Raw genomic sequence first — 13,529 nt, 5'->3', positions numbered from 1 at the left:
TTGACAGAACAGAACATTTGTACTCACCTGTCTATTGGCATGCAACCTGTGCCAGTGGAATGCCTGTAAGCAGTGAGGAGTGGCTGACTGCCAGGTGAGGAGTGGCTGACTGCCAGGTGAGGAGTGGCTGACTACCAGGAGCTTACCTGCTGCACTCTGTGGCTTTGGATGTAGGATGACAGAACCACCATCAGGGGAGAGTGCACATCTTTGTCTTCAAACAGCTCCGCAGCTGCACACACACACACAGACAACAAACAACTTCTAAAAATAATTGTTTTTATTTTGAGATTTCTGTCAAGAGCAAAAGCACTAAAGATAGTCAGGCCTATTCTTAGCCATGATTCGGGGAGTCTGCTTTGCTTTAAAGCTTTAGGTAGGAAGTTGTTTTGAAATAGATAAAGTATTTATACAGGTATTATCTGTATCACCCTAGAAGCCCCACACAATTAGATCATCAATAAAAGTATGGAGCGCGCCGATATGCTGGAATATCACCTACCTCCCTCATCGCGTGCCAAACACATAAGATCCTCAATGATCTGCACCAACGTGTCCACCTGCTTCCGTTCCTGCACATTTTTCAATCTTACAATCAGTTTTTTCAGCCGTTCTTCCAGTTCCTCTGTGTTAACCATGCTCTCAAGCACACCGCTCCCGGCGCAAAAAGTGCAAATTACCGATCTTCCAGGTAAACCTACATGGTCTGAGGCTACCACACTGCAGCCACTGGTCGGATTTTAGAGTCGATCACAAATCATAAGGCTACTGAATACGGTGCACTTCTACAAAATTATTGTGTCGGAAGTTATCACATTCGCGCATAACTCCTAAAAGAGCTGGTTCCTGCTTCTCTTTCTCTCTAGCGCACAGATTTGTTTCATTTTTAAGACTTAGACCGGGAGCACATCTCCCCTCCCCTCTTCTGAAGAATCATATGACTGCAGCGCAATTTCCCTGCGGACCAGACGGAAACCGGTTCTTTACCCCTGCTCAACAACTTTCCTGCTCAGATAAGGAAATTAAGAACAAAGGTAGGCCTACTGAGCTATATTATGGCAATACATCGCTTTTGCATCGACTTACACCTACTTGCGGCTGAAATATTGTTTGCTATGTGCTTTATTAGACAGTAAATGCCTATTTATTTTGCTCGCTGGATGTTTTGAAATATGAAACTCGGAAGGAAGCCGTTATCTAACGAACCGCTTTACGGCAGACCAAGTGTAAAATTGTACAGGTAAAAACTGAGGCCACCCACTCTTTTAATGCTTAGATTAATACACGTAATTATAATTAGGATACATGTTCTAATGAAACGACATGATCATGTCAGTACCTAAAAAAGAGAAGAGAAATTAGCTGGTCTGGCAAATAAACAAACAAACAAAACGCAGGGCTAAGAACCTGATCAATATTAGCTAACACCATCTCTGGCTAACAGTAGCTACAGGATGATACCTTGATCACTTATCATCTTATAAACGAATCATTTGGACCTAATGTCTTGTTAAAGAACGTAACTGTAGAGTGATTCATTCACACTGAATTTAAGTGGAATCGTATTTTCTGTCGGTAAAGGCGCAGTAAATATTGGACCTGTTGCAGGAGAGCTTAAATTTAGCAATTTCCAAGAAAAAGCCAGTATTTTCTCTGAAACAGGCTATTCCGTTTTAAAATATCGGAGCTTCTTTTCGGGGGTAACTGTGAGCACAGCGTGTTGTCTAATGAAGGCTAACTAGCTAGCGCCCTCTACAGGAAAGTCAAAGAGTGACTTGCAGGCTGCTGTCGGTTTGTGATTTGCTGGAGAACAGCGGAAACGCACGACAGTGTCCGGTGATGGCCGAAGCGTGTCGACCGTGTTGCCTTTACTCGCAGGCGTGTGTGATGTGTGTACGTCACAGCCGCTCGGGAACTAGCCCCTCCCCCGCCGTGCCTGCGCGTCGGAGTGCGTCTCATCAGCGGCCACCGTGGTGATCCGAGCCTGCGCACACTTTATCCATAACTTTTAGTTCAGCGAAGCTACACATTCAGTAAATAACGACTGAACGACTGAGTTGTGTAAAACGCCTTCATTTATGCAGCCGAAAACTTTGTGTTCTCCATATTTTTACTGCAAAATATCGCTTCTCGTCTGTACTCTGCTGTGAACATTTTTGTGTGTTTTTTCCGTATGTCCCGCAAAGCCAGCGATGACTACAGCCTTCGGAGTATGAGCAACCTGAAGGGCGAGAGGAGGAAGAAAGTGACCGATGATGGAGAGCGGAGTCTCATCAAGGCTCCGTCTAACGCGAGCATCAGCAGTCAGGCACCCGCCGCCAGCACCGGGGACGTCGGGGCCGCGGAGCGAGCGGCGCGCCAGCAGTTCCAGCAGGACGTGACACCTGCGTTTGTGTACGTCCTCGCCGCCTTCTCGGCGCTGGGGGGCTTTCTGTTCGGGTATGACACCGGAGTGGTCTCGGGAGCCATGCTTTTGCTTAAGAAAGAGATGAATCTGAGCGCTCTCTGGCAAGAACTACTGGTCTCAAGTACTGTGGGCGCCGCGGCGCTGTCCGCCCTGGCGGGCGGCTCTCTAAACGGGATTTTCGGGCGCAGGGTGTGCATTTTGTTGGCTAGCTTCATCTTCTCTGCCGGGGGAGTGGTGTTAAGTGCTGCCCCGAATAAGGAGGTTCTGCTGGTTGGACGACTTATAGTTGGACTTGGATTAGGTAAGTTGTCCTTATGGTGTTTTAAAACTGTCAGTTGGAAAGTTACATGTAGCGAAATTAATGGCAAATAAAACCGCACCTGCGTTGTTTAATCAAGCATGTCATCAGTGAAGATTCTGTCAGTTCGATTTATGAGACAGGATTTATGAATGGTCCAAAATATTATTTATTTTCCTCCGTATAGTAACCTGTTTTCCTGACTCTTAACTGTGGGGTTTCCCGTCAGGCGTGTATGCGTCTGTGATTGGTGTGGCAGCGCACCGTTGGTTATAGCAATCACAATTCCCAGCATTGTTTTTGTAAAATTATCAAATCAGTTGTGACCTCAGGCATGTTCCCCATGCTCAGTGGTTCATCGGCACTAAGTTTGCACAGAACAGAACTGAACCTCCGTGCTTATCACTTCAGAACAGATCAAAACTTTTCAAACACCAGATTAACTAACACAGACTGAACAGCCACCGCAATAATGAGCTGCTGTTTGCTAATATGCTGCCAGCTTCCCTGTGCTGGATCAGGTTAAAGGCCTGTTTACGTGCGGACCTGTTTTTCGTGTTCCGCAGGTCCCAGCGCTGGGCTGAGCTGTGTGCCGCCAGAGGCTCCTGATATCGCCCGTGTGTCCTGGAGGATATGTGTCCTTTTATGTGGAGCTTTGTGAGGGTGTCACTGATTCTTACTGAGGGTGTGTTCACTCAAACTGCTCGGACTGCGCTCGGGTGTTGCTTCTGAATGCCGAGGTAGCACCTCTGGTTTGGATGCTGCCCACCTGAAAGCGCCTTGAAAGCGCAACTGAAGTTGAGTTCGATCGAAGTCAGGGGCTCTGACGCATCTTCCTCCGTGTCAGTTATGTCACAATTTCGCGATTTTGTTGGAAATGTCTTGGGAAACTCCCCCTTTTTAGGATCTTGGCAACCAATCCTCACAATTCCTTAAAGGAGCCTTAGGCCAAGCACCAGTCATGCGCTTTGTTATGCGCTGTTTTGTATTTTCCGCTCGATGATAAAGGGCTTTCATTTGTAACTGAAACTGACACGCGTGTGTATTATAAACTATTAATAAATAAATATTTGGTGCTTTTTAAATATTGCGAGTAAGTTAGTGAAAACGGGCAGAGTACAATCTTTTAACATGAAGATACGCAGCTGTACAACATCAAAAGAATGAGGTAAAGAAGAAGCGACTGGCTGCAGTGAGTTTCTATACTAAAGCATACGCCACTGACACTGACCAGGTGTATTTGGTGGCGTTCATCCTTACTGTAAGTGTTTAGATTTAATTCTAAGACAACAAAATGGGGATTTATTAATACAATTATGTAAGTCAGCTGATGGTCTCTGTGAGTCTGCAACGCTGTCTGTGAGTCTGTCAGGGTCTCGGTGAGTCTGTCAGGGTCTCTGTGAGTGGGATGATTTTCCTTTCAGACGGAGGCCACCTTTGTGATGCACAGGGCCTGGTGTGGGACCCCAGACCTGTTACTATCTGTGTGTGAGTGCTTCATCTCCAGCTCCTAAAAAACATGTCTTCTCCCTCACCAGTGTGAAATTTACTCTGTGTAATCCACCCATACCTCTGATTCGTAATCACTCACAGTCACACACAGGTACGTTGCGCTCACACAGGTACACAGTAGGCATGTGCTGAATATCGCTATTTGTGTGACCTCACCCTGATCAGTCACCAGGTTGGTAAATGAGTAAATGAGTCAGGCTGTGACCATGGCAACCACAACTCTGTCCTTGTGTATGCATTGTTGTGCAAAATAGATTTCATAACTTTCCAGAAAGGTTTTTTTTTTCATGTTTTTCAACAATGCAAATGCTGTACCTCTCCTTCACTGCCATATATGTATATAACCTACGCTACCACGTCACGTATTTCTGCCACTTACGTGTGAAGTGAAGTTATTTAGCCAACATGCAGGGCACACAGCATTATAAAAATGTGCTGGTTAGCCTTGCTGTTCACACCTGCCTGCTCTGATCATGCGGTCAGTGACGCTGCTTTCCTGCTCAGCTCAGCAGACAGACAGGCCCTCACCGCATCAGCGTGGGACAGGAGTGAATGGAGAAGGTCAATGTGTCCCGTACTCCTGCAGCTCGGGACACTGTCAGCAGAAGAGAATTTCAGTCTCAGCTGAAAGATGAATAGGAGACACATGAACATGTTTAAAATATAAATGTTTGAAATTGTATCCACAGTGTGTCTGAAAGTGCAGTGGCCGTACAGTAAAAGAAAAGTGGATGGAATGCTTTATGAGTAGAACATCTTATTTATATAAAATATTGTAGACTAAGTATGATTTATTTGTGTCCTCTATGAATATTGTGGTTCAGTTTGAAAGAGAGTTGGTGGGGTGTATTGTGCTGTACAGTGTTTTCTTTATATCTGTGACCTCACCTACAGGTTGGAATTCTCTCATACAGGAACCTGACAGGGTGACCTGCTGACGTTGCTAAGAGAGGTTTAGACTGCAGAATAAATAAGATTTTCATTGTATTAACAGTATTACATGTACTTTTCTTCATTTGTACCTGAGTGGTACTCTGCTAACAGTAAGTATGGGAGGAAGTGTCTTCCAATTCTGCAAAATCAGAAAATGACCGAATGTGGCCTTCAGAACATGATGCAAAATCAAATTACAGCTTGATTTAGGTTAAAACTGGCTAGCGTGTCATTCCTCTTTTTTCAAAAATATCATATTAGTGGAATTTTTACTTGCTGTATTCTGCTCATATGCTCATTCTGCCCATTAGTTCTTAGCAAAAGTATGACAAAAAGTACTCTTTAAAGCAATCTAATCTATTGTTTTTGTTGGTCAGTTTGCATTCCAGTTGTGACAATATTTACCGATATTCCATGTGTAAATTGAATTTTTGTAAATATTGAAACATCCATTTCACATCACTAGCCTCCAAACATGATAATGTTTGGAGTAAGTAAGCAGTTCTTCAACTCAGCTCCACTGTGTAACGTTCATATGAAAAAAAAGGACGTCTCAAAGCCAACTTGTTAGCAAGCTCGTTAACTGGTTAGTGAATCCCGCAGCGCCTTTTAGACAGTGTTGCCGTGGGCCCGATTACCATGAGGAACTCGCAGTGTTAGGAAGGTTGCCGTGGGCCTGATTACCATGAGGAACTCGCAGTGTTAGGAAGGTTGCCGTGGGCCCGATTACCATGAGGAACTCGCAGTGTTAGGAAGGTTGCCGTGGGCCCGATTGCCGTGGGCCCGGAGCTGAGAGTCAGCACAGTCAGGGGGCTCTCAGGGTGATGGGGTTAGAGGGCTGGCGGGTTAGTGGGTTAAAGGGTTAGAGGGTTAGGGTTAGGGAGGATATGTGGGAAAGTATAGTGGATTGGTAGTGTTTCAGCGGTGACCCTGCTACACTGAGATTCTGTGTTGTGAAGCTGATTTGAAGTAAAGCTTTTAGGCTGGCTAGGGTGTGATATTCAGTCATTATGTTTAAAGTGAGTTTAAGTTTGTAAGCAAGTATGAGTGTTTTGGCTTTCTTGAACAGTTGGTAGGGCTCAGAGGGATGCTGGGTAATGTAGTCTTTCTGCTGCTGCCCCGTCTGGCTGCAGGTATTGCCTCCATGACAGTGCCGGTCTACATCGCGGAGTCCTCCCCTCCCCACCTGAGGGGTCAGCTCGTCACTGTGAACACGCTCTTCATCACCGGCGGCCAGTTCATCGCCAGCGTCATCGATGGTGCCTTCAGCTACCTGCAGCGGGACGGCTGGAGGTGAGAGAGCAGAGCGCCACTGCCCCCTGCTGGTGAGAGAGAGCCTCTGCTCAGTGGCTGCGCTGCAGTGTGAGGACTGTGCAGGGAGCCGGACAGCAGGAGGGTTTCTGCTGTAAAACACAGGCTGACCAGCAGGGGGCGACAGCGGACACAAGGAATTACAATCGGAGCCAATCAATAGCACTGGGCTGAGGACATTAGGAGAGCAGAAAATGTGAGCGTTAAAGCTGATCTCAGGGCTGTTGCTTCTCTCGCTCACACATTCTAGCGCTTTGTGTTTTACAGTGTTTTGTTTGGTGGGTGGGTTCATGGCCATTTCATTTTTTGTTGCCGGGGGGTTAAGGTGGGGTTGGTTTGACTCATGCCCCCCCCCTCCGCAGGTACATGCTGGGGCTGTCGGTGGTTCCGGCGGTTCTGCAGTTCCTCGGGTTCCTCTTCTTGCCGGAGAGCCCGCGCTGGCTGATCCAGAAAGGCCTGACCCAGAAGGCCCGGCGGGTTCTGAGCCAGATCCGGGGAAACCAGAACATGGAGGAGGAGTACGAGAGCATCCGGGCCAGCATCGAAGAGGAACAGAAGGACTGTGCAGGAGGTGAGAGACAGCGCCCTCACACGGCGGTCACGTGACTCTCATTCATTCCTGCATCAGGACTGTTGTATTACACTGCATTTACATTGACACATTATCCAGATCCACACAAAGAGCATCTAATGCAGCGACAGAAAGCCTGAGGCTACAGGAGGAGGTCCCGAGGAAACAGCTGCACTTGCTTTCCCTCAGGACACTTACTGAGGCTCCCTCTCACAATCAAAGCTGATAACACAAGTTAGACTCTGCACAACCTCAGTGTTCAGCTCTGAACCAGCTGGTGCTGAACATCCATCAGTAGGAATGTGAGACTGTGGTATGTGTGGAGCGGCTCTGTGGCTCTTCAGTGTAGCTACAGGAGCAGCTTCATTTGGAAGACAATTGGAGCAGTTCATCAGGGAAAGACAGCGCAGAGAGTTGGAGGGGGGGGGGGTGGCTGTGAGCTCAGGTGGTGCTTGCTTTGAGCCCAGACTGAGCTGTGATTGGCCAGGTCCCTGTGAGTTGCTCAGATGATGTCAGTGAAGTAACGTCTGTCCTCCAATGAGCTCCCACTCTGCTGCTGGTCATTATGTCATTTGAAGTGTGAAAAATAGGTGCATGTCAGTGTGTCAGCTGCAGGTGTGTGTGTAAGCACACTGTCAGCACAGGTGTAGCCGCAGGTGTGTGTGTAAGCGTGCTGTCAGCCGCAGGTGTGTGTGTGTAAGCGTACTGTCAGCTGCAGGTGTGTGTGTGTAAGCGTGCTGTCAGCCGCAGGTGTGTGCGTGTAAGCGTACTGTCAGCTGCAGGTGTGTGTGTGTAAGCGTGCTGTCAGCCGCAGGTGTGTGCGTGTAAGCGTACTGTCAGCTGCAGGTGTGTGTGTGTAAGCGTGCTGTCAGCCGCAGGTGTGTGCGTGTAAGCGTACTGTCAGCTGCAGGTGTGTGTTTGTAAGTGTGCTGCAAGCCGCAGGTGTGTGTATGTGTAAGCGTGCTGTCAGCCGCAGGTGTGTGCGTGTAAGCGTACTGTCAGCTGCAGGTGTGTGTTTGTAAGTGTGCTGCAAGCCGCAGGTGTGTGTGTGTGTGTGTAAGCGTACTGCAAGCCGCAGGTGTGTGTGTGTGTGTAAGCGTACTGTCAGCCGCAGGTGTGTGTGTGCAAGCATGCTGTTATGATTTTGTTATTGTTGTTGCCTTTATCCGTTTTGTGATTTTATGACTGGTGTTTTTGTGCCCCCAGGAGGCCCTGTGTTCTGCCGCATGCTGACCCACCCCCCCGCACGTCGCGCGCTCATCGTGGGCTGCGGCCTGCAGATGTTCCAGCAGCTGTCCGGGATCAACACGGTCATGTAGGTCCTGACACCTTCAGGGCTGTCCACCCCTCTGCCTGTTTGTGGCAGAGGACTGCAGTGCTGGTGGTTTTCTAATGAAAAGGAACTGTGATAGTTTGTCTCTCACTGGTCAGTGTATGTGTGCATTTGTCTCTCATTGGTCAGTGTATGTGTGCGTTTCTTTTACATCGGCAGGTGTGCACACAGGACTGAGTGGGTTTCAGCCTCTGATTAGTGATCTTTCTTTCACTGGGACTCTGAAGGGCTGTGAATGAAAGGCAGATGTGTGTTTAACCATCATGCATTGTGTTTTTGGGTGACAGTCCATGTGGACGCAGTAATCCCACGCTCTGCCTGCGTGTGTCTCTGAGTCTCTCAGTGGAGGTGCTTCACATTGACAGCTCTCAGGTGGAGGAATGCTTGTCCCAGCGTTGCTGACCCGTCTGGCCTGATCGATTTCCTGTCTAATGAGTGCGATTAGGTGCTGCTTCATCTGACAGACAGAAATGGCTGACCACACAGTGCAGGTTTTTAAGGATCTACAGACAGTGGAATCTGGTGATAAACCTGTAGCATCTGTGTTTTTCCCTCTCTGTCTGCAGGTACTACAGCGCCACCATCCTACAGATGTCGGGAGTGCGGGACGACAGGCTGGCCATCTGGCTGGCGGCGCTCACCGCCTTCACCAACTTTCTGTTCACGCTGGTGGGGGTGTGGCTGGTGGAGCGGCTCGGCCGCCGCAGGCTCACGCTTGCCAGCATCCTGGGTGAGGGGGAGGAGCCCCGCTTAGCACGCTCAGATCAAACCTGCTCAGCCAAGAGGAGTAGAGTTAACAGCAGATGGAATATTGCATTTGGTACTCAGCAGAGACAGTGGAATCTTTCACTACTGTATCAATACACACTAATAAGCAGCAGTTTTAATCTGTGCATAATGTATGCTTGTCATTTGCGGTGCTGTCAGTGATAGTGCTCTTACAGATGGTCTTATGTGTCTGTAGCTACATGTCACATGTTTGTATTCTTCCAGTTAGGTAGCAGAATATTGGCCGGAACACAGCTGTACAGCGTCCCATCTGGGATTCGAGCCTACGGCGTTGTGGTTACCAGGCATCTCTCTGAAGCACACTGCTGCTGTTGTGTTTGATGTCCTGCAGGCACAGCGTCCAGTCTGATGCTGCTGGCCATCGGCTTCCTCCTGTCAGCCCAGCACACCCCCCCCGTCACCCTCCACCCCAGCGACCCGACCACGCCCAACTCCACCTGCATGCAGTACAGGTGAGAGCTTCACCCCCCAACATACCCCATTACCAGTGTGTCCACAGAGATACATGACAAGGAAGCTCATCATCCAATCAGATGGTGCTAGAGGCAGAGCTGTAGGAAGCTTGTTGTCCAAATAGAAGGTGCTGGAGGCAGAGCTTTAGGACTGAGTCAGTGTTGCATTTCCATTGGAGACTCCCCTGCAGAGCTCTGTCTCACTGCAGTCACACAGCTCTGACATTTATTTATTTTACATTTACATTTATTTATTTAGCAGACGCTTTTATCCAAAGCGACTTACAAAAGTGCATACAGTAGGTACAGTGACAGTACGGGGACAGGATGTGTACAGTTCCACAATGAGACAGTTCTCAGCTGAGAGCAAGGTCTGTTTGAGGACGCAGTACTATCAGATTTTTACAATTACAGCCTAAAGGGCAACTAGTACGATATACTTTCGAACGGCAAACTTCAACAACTTCAAACGGCACAATGAGCGTCAGGGTAAAGGCGGCAACAAGAGACAAAATTTAAAAGCACAATTTAAAAAGCACAGCAATTTAGGACAGCACTTGATTGGCGGGGGAAGGGGGGGGGGGGCAGCAATTGTGTGCTGGGTCAGTCCAGGTAGAGTCTGAAGAGGTGCGTCTTCAGGCCCCGTCTGAAGGACTGGGGTGAAGGAGCTGTCCGTAGCGAGACCGGGAGTTCGTTCCACCACTGGGGAGCGATGTAGGCGAAACGCCGATGTCTGGCAGAACGAGCACCTCCTGCCTTGACCATGCAGGGAGCAAGGCGTCCAGTTGCTGCTGAGCGTAGGGGTCGGGCTGGTGTGTAGGGCTGGATGAGTTCTTGGAGGTAGGCAGGGGCTGTCCTGTTGACTGCAGAGAAGGCGAGGGTCAGGGTCTTGAATCTGATCCTGGCAGCGACAGGAAGCCAGTGGAGGGATTTCAGCAGGACAGCGTGCTGCAATTTAACCCCTGCCGCCCCTGGCTGTGAGACTCCCCACAGAGTTGAAGCAAACGACTGGAAATCTGCACAGCGTGTCAATATACAGATACATGAACATGCGATGCTTTGGTTTCTGTGATCATTGCAGCTTCACAGAAAAGACTGTCTGAGTGCAATGTAGTTGCGCAGACAGACTCTCCCTGCATCCTCAGGGACCAGGTCAGAGAGATGACTGATAGGCTGCCCGAGCGTCTGAGGTCCCACCTCTCGCCTCCTGGCCCGTCCCGTTCTGTCTCCTGGGGAGTGACCCCTGTCCTCTGTTCCTCAGGTCCTGTGAGCCCTGCATGCTGGACCCAACCTGTGGGTTCTGTTACCATGACAACGGCACCTCTCCATTCGCCTCCTCTTGTGAACCTGTCAATCAAGCCTCCACTGGCGAAGCGGCCTGGGGCAGGTGGGGGGGGGGGTTATTTGTTCTTCCCTCCTCTCTGTTCTTCTCAGTCCTGTCATTGCTCACACACTGCACACACTCACGTCACCAAACACAGTTACTGGAACACTGCAACACTACACAGTCGATAACATGTTTTCAGGAAGACGTCTTTGGGGTATTTGTTAAAGCAGAAGTACGTTTACAGATGCTTACGTTTTTAAATATGTTCCACAGTAATGTAACCACAGTGGGTTGGCTGGTTTATGGTTCTGTGGTTCTCACAGATGCTCCAATTCCACCCAGATGAGGGAGGGGACATACTGGGCATATAACTACTGCCCCACCTCCTACTCCTGGATCGTGCTCCTCGGTCTCATCCTTTACCTGGCCTTCTTTGCCCCAGGTAAGAGCTTCCCTCCTCCATCACCATCATCATCAGCATCAGCATCACCACCATCATCATCAGCATCACCATCATCATCATCGTCAGCAGCAGCAGCAGCAGCAGTAACAGCAGCAGCAGCAGCAGCAGTAACAGCAGCAGTAACAGCAGCAGCAGTAACAGCAGCAGCAGCAGCAGCAGCAGTAACAGTAACAGCAGCAGTAGCAGCAGCAGCAGCAGCAGTAACAGCAGCAGCAGTAACAGTAACAGCAGCAGTAACAGTAACAGCAGCAGCAGCAGCAGCAGCAGCAGTAACAGTAACAGCAGCAGTAACAGTAACAACAGCAGCAGCAGCAGCAGTAACAGTAACAGCAGCAGTAACAGTAGCAGCAGCAGCAGCAGTAACAGCAGCAGCAGCAGCAGTAACAGTAACAGCAGCAGCAGCAGCAGCAGCAGTAACAGCAGCAGCAGCAGCAGCAGCAGTAACAGCAGTAACAGCAGCAGTAACAGTAACAGTAGCAGCAGTAACAGCAGCAGCAGCAGCAGCAGTAACAGCAGCAGCAGCAGCAGCAGTAACAGCAGCAGCAGCAACAGCAGTAACAGCAGCAGCAGTAGCAGCAGTAACAGCAGCAGCAGTAACAGCAGCAGCAGCAGTAACAGCAGCAGTGTTTCTTGCTGTTGTTAGCCTGTTTCTGCACCCTCATACGGCTGGGTAAATGCTAAAGACGTGCATGTTAAGCTCCTCCCACATCACACTGCGATTGTGTGGCTCAGCTCATCTCCCACACCACCACACAGCAGTCCTGCTTGCTGTAGCTTCTGTTAAAGGTTAGAGGTTGTGTTTGATTTTTTTGGTCATGGTGGTGTTCTCTCAGGAATGGGTCCCATGCCTTGGACAGTGAATTCTGAGATCTACCCCCTGTGGGCCCGCAGCACGGGAAACGCCTGCTCAGCTGGTGTCAACTGGACCTTCAATGTGCTGGTCTCCCTCACTTTCCTCCACGTGGCTCAGTACCTCACCTACTACGGTACCGTATCCATGGAGACTGTTGCTGAGGACAGTCAGTCTGCTGTCTCCAGGCACCCAGACGTTCCTGTGAAGAAACACAAACTAAACACACATCCTTCTGGCTCAGGGCAGACAGAGCTGCTCATTCATTTGGCTGTATTTGCTGTTAGATGAGTAATACCTAGAACTACCAAACGCTTGATTTGCGTGGATCCAAGTCTGAGTCTTGAGGCAGATCGGCCTGTTTTATCATATTTAACCGTGACATTGACTTCCTGTGTCCTCTCTACATACTCGGGGCTGACAGTAGCAGCATGGCACAAACATGAGACCACTTTTCACCTCGGGCTCCCTGTCCTTCTTCCAGGGGCCTTCTTCCTCTACTCCAGCTTGGCTCTCCTGGGCTCCCTCTTCATCTATGGCTGCCTCCCGGAAACCAAAGGCCGGCAGCTGGAGGAGATCGAGCTGCTGTTTGCGAGGCGGCTGTGCACCTGCGGGGGGCTGGCCTCGGACGAGGCGCGGCACATTGAGTACATCAGGGTAAAGGGCAGCAACTACCACCTTTCCGACAACGAGGGTTCAGACGGGGAGTAGCCTGCAGGAGCAGGCGTCCGTCCGAGCTTCTGCTGTGGCAGCTTCACTCATATTCCAGAGGTAGCCTCTCTCTCCGTCTGGGTTTGGACGCTCTCACAATATTCGTAATGTGTAACTGTAACGTGTTGAGTTAGCTGGGTCTTCACCGCAGTGTCTGATTTGTGGTCTAATACTTCATGTGTCTTTTTAGCCTCTTCAGATAAAACAACTGAATAACAGGATGAGACTGGCTGGAACGTTACCATTTTTCCCAACAAATTATGTGCAGAACCACAGAACATGCAGTACCCATCAATAACTCATATTTTTATTACAATAAAGTAACTTCTATTTCTGAGTAATGCAGTATGCACTGCCTCTGGAATATGATATTCGACTGATTCTTTGTGTCTTTCACTAGATTTTCACATTGATCACAATCGATGGAGTTATAAAATATATAATAGTGGTTGTTTTGGTATGCCTCATACATTTTTCTGTTTTTTTTTTTTTTTACCTCATAGCACTACTAACAGAATATTCTCATTTACCCAGATGGTGGTGAGGGTGAGGGTGAGGGTGGTTAGTGTTAT

The 13,529-nt window shown here is 49.0% G+C and overlaps 2 protein-coding genes across 4 annotated transcripts in view; one reads left to right on the top strand and one right to left on the bottom strand.

The window, feature by feature from the left end:
- Positions 1 to 770, bottom strand: part of lrrk2 (leucine-rich repeat kinase 2) — a 37,440-nt gene extending 36,670 nt beyond the window's left edge. The window contains exons 1-2 of the mRNA XM_036517504.1: positions 503 to 770; positions 147 to 232 (exon numbers count right to left, since the gene is read on the bottom strand). Of these exons, the coding sequence (XP_036373397.1) occupies positions 147 to 232; positions 503 to 638 (222 nt within the window). The 5' untranslated portion in view covers positions 639 to 770. The remainder of the gene's footprint in view (positions 1 to 146; positions 233 to 502) is intronic.
- Positions 771 to 898: 128 nt separating this feature from the next.
- Positions 899 to 13,243, top strand: LOC118770080 (proton myo-inositol cotransporter-like). Of its 3 annotated transcripts, none has more exons than XM_036517501.1 (11): positions 899 to 1,034; positions 2,187 to 2,708; positions 6,284 to 6,443; positions 6,824 to 7,032; positions 8,239 to 8,347; positions 8,932 to 9,095; positions 9,486 to 9,606; positions 10,868 to 10,993; positions 11,257 to 11,375; positions 12,230 to 12,382; positions 12,731 to 13,243. In XM_036517501.1, the coding sequence occupies exons 1-11, from the start codon at positions 938 to 940 to the stop codon at positions 12,955 to 12,957; spliced, it is 2,007 nt and encodes a 668-aa protein (XP_036373394.1). In that variant the 5' UTR covers positions 899 to 937; the 3' UTR covers positions 12,958 to 13,243. The 3 variants fall into 3 exon arrangements, with proteins under 3 accessions (XP_036373394.1, XP_036373396.1, XP_036373395.1); XM_036517503.1 differs by having other exon boundaries at positions 959 to 1,034; positions 2,191 to 2,708; XM_036517502.1 differs by lacking the exon at positions 899 to 1,034 and having other exon boundaries at positions 1,964 to 2,708.
- Positions 13,244 to 13,529: the final 286 nt, after the last annotated feature.

The sequence above is a fragment of the Megalops cyprinoides genome, chromosome 23 (genome assembly GCF_013368585.1).
Source record: "Megalops cyprinoides isolate fMegCyp1 chromosome 23, fMegCyp1.pri, whole genome shotgun sequence".
Lineage (NCBI taxonomy): Eukaryota > Metazoa > Chordata > Actinopteri > Elopiformes > Megalopidae > Megalops > Megalops cyprinoides.
The sequence above is the reverse complement of the archived record's forward strand: the minus strand, read 5'-3'. Positions and strand labels throughout refer to the sequence as shown.

Excerpts from the sequence above, each read along its gene's own strand:
- LOC118770080 (XM_036517501.1), top strand. The coding sequence starts at position 938 with ATGACTGCAGCGCAATTTCCCTGCGGACCAGACGGAAACCGGTTCTTT. Across the intron at positions 8,348-8,931 it reads TCCGGGATCAACACGGTCAT|GTACTACAGCGCCACCATCC; the intron begins GTAGGTCCTGAC and ends CTCTGTCTGCAG. Across the intron at positions 10,994-11,256 it reads GGCGAAGCGGCCTGGGGCAG|ATGCTCCAATTCCACCCAGA; the intron begins GTGGGGGGGGGG and ends TGGTTCTCACAG.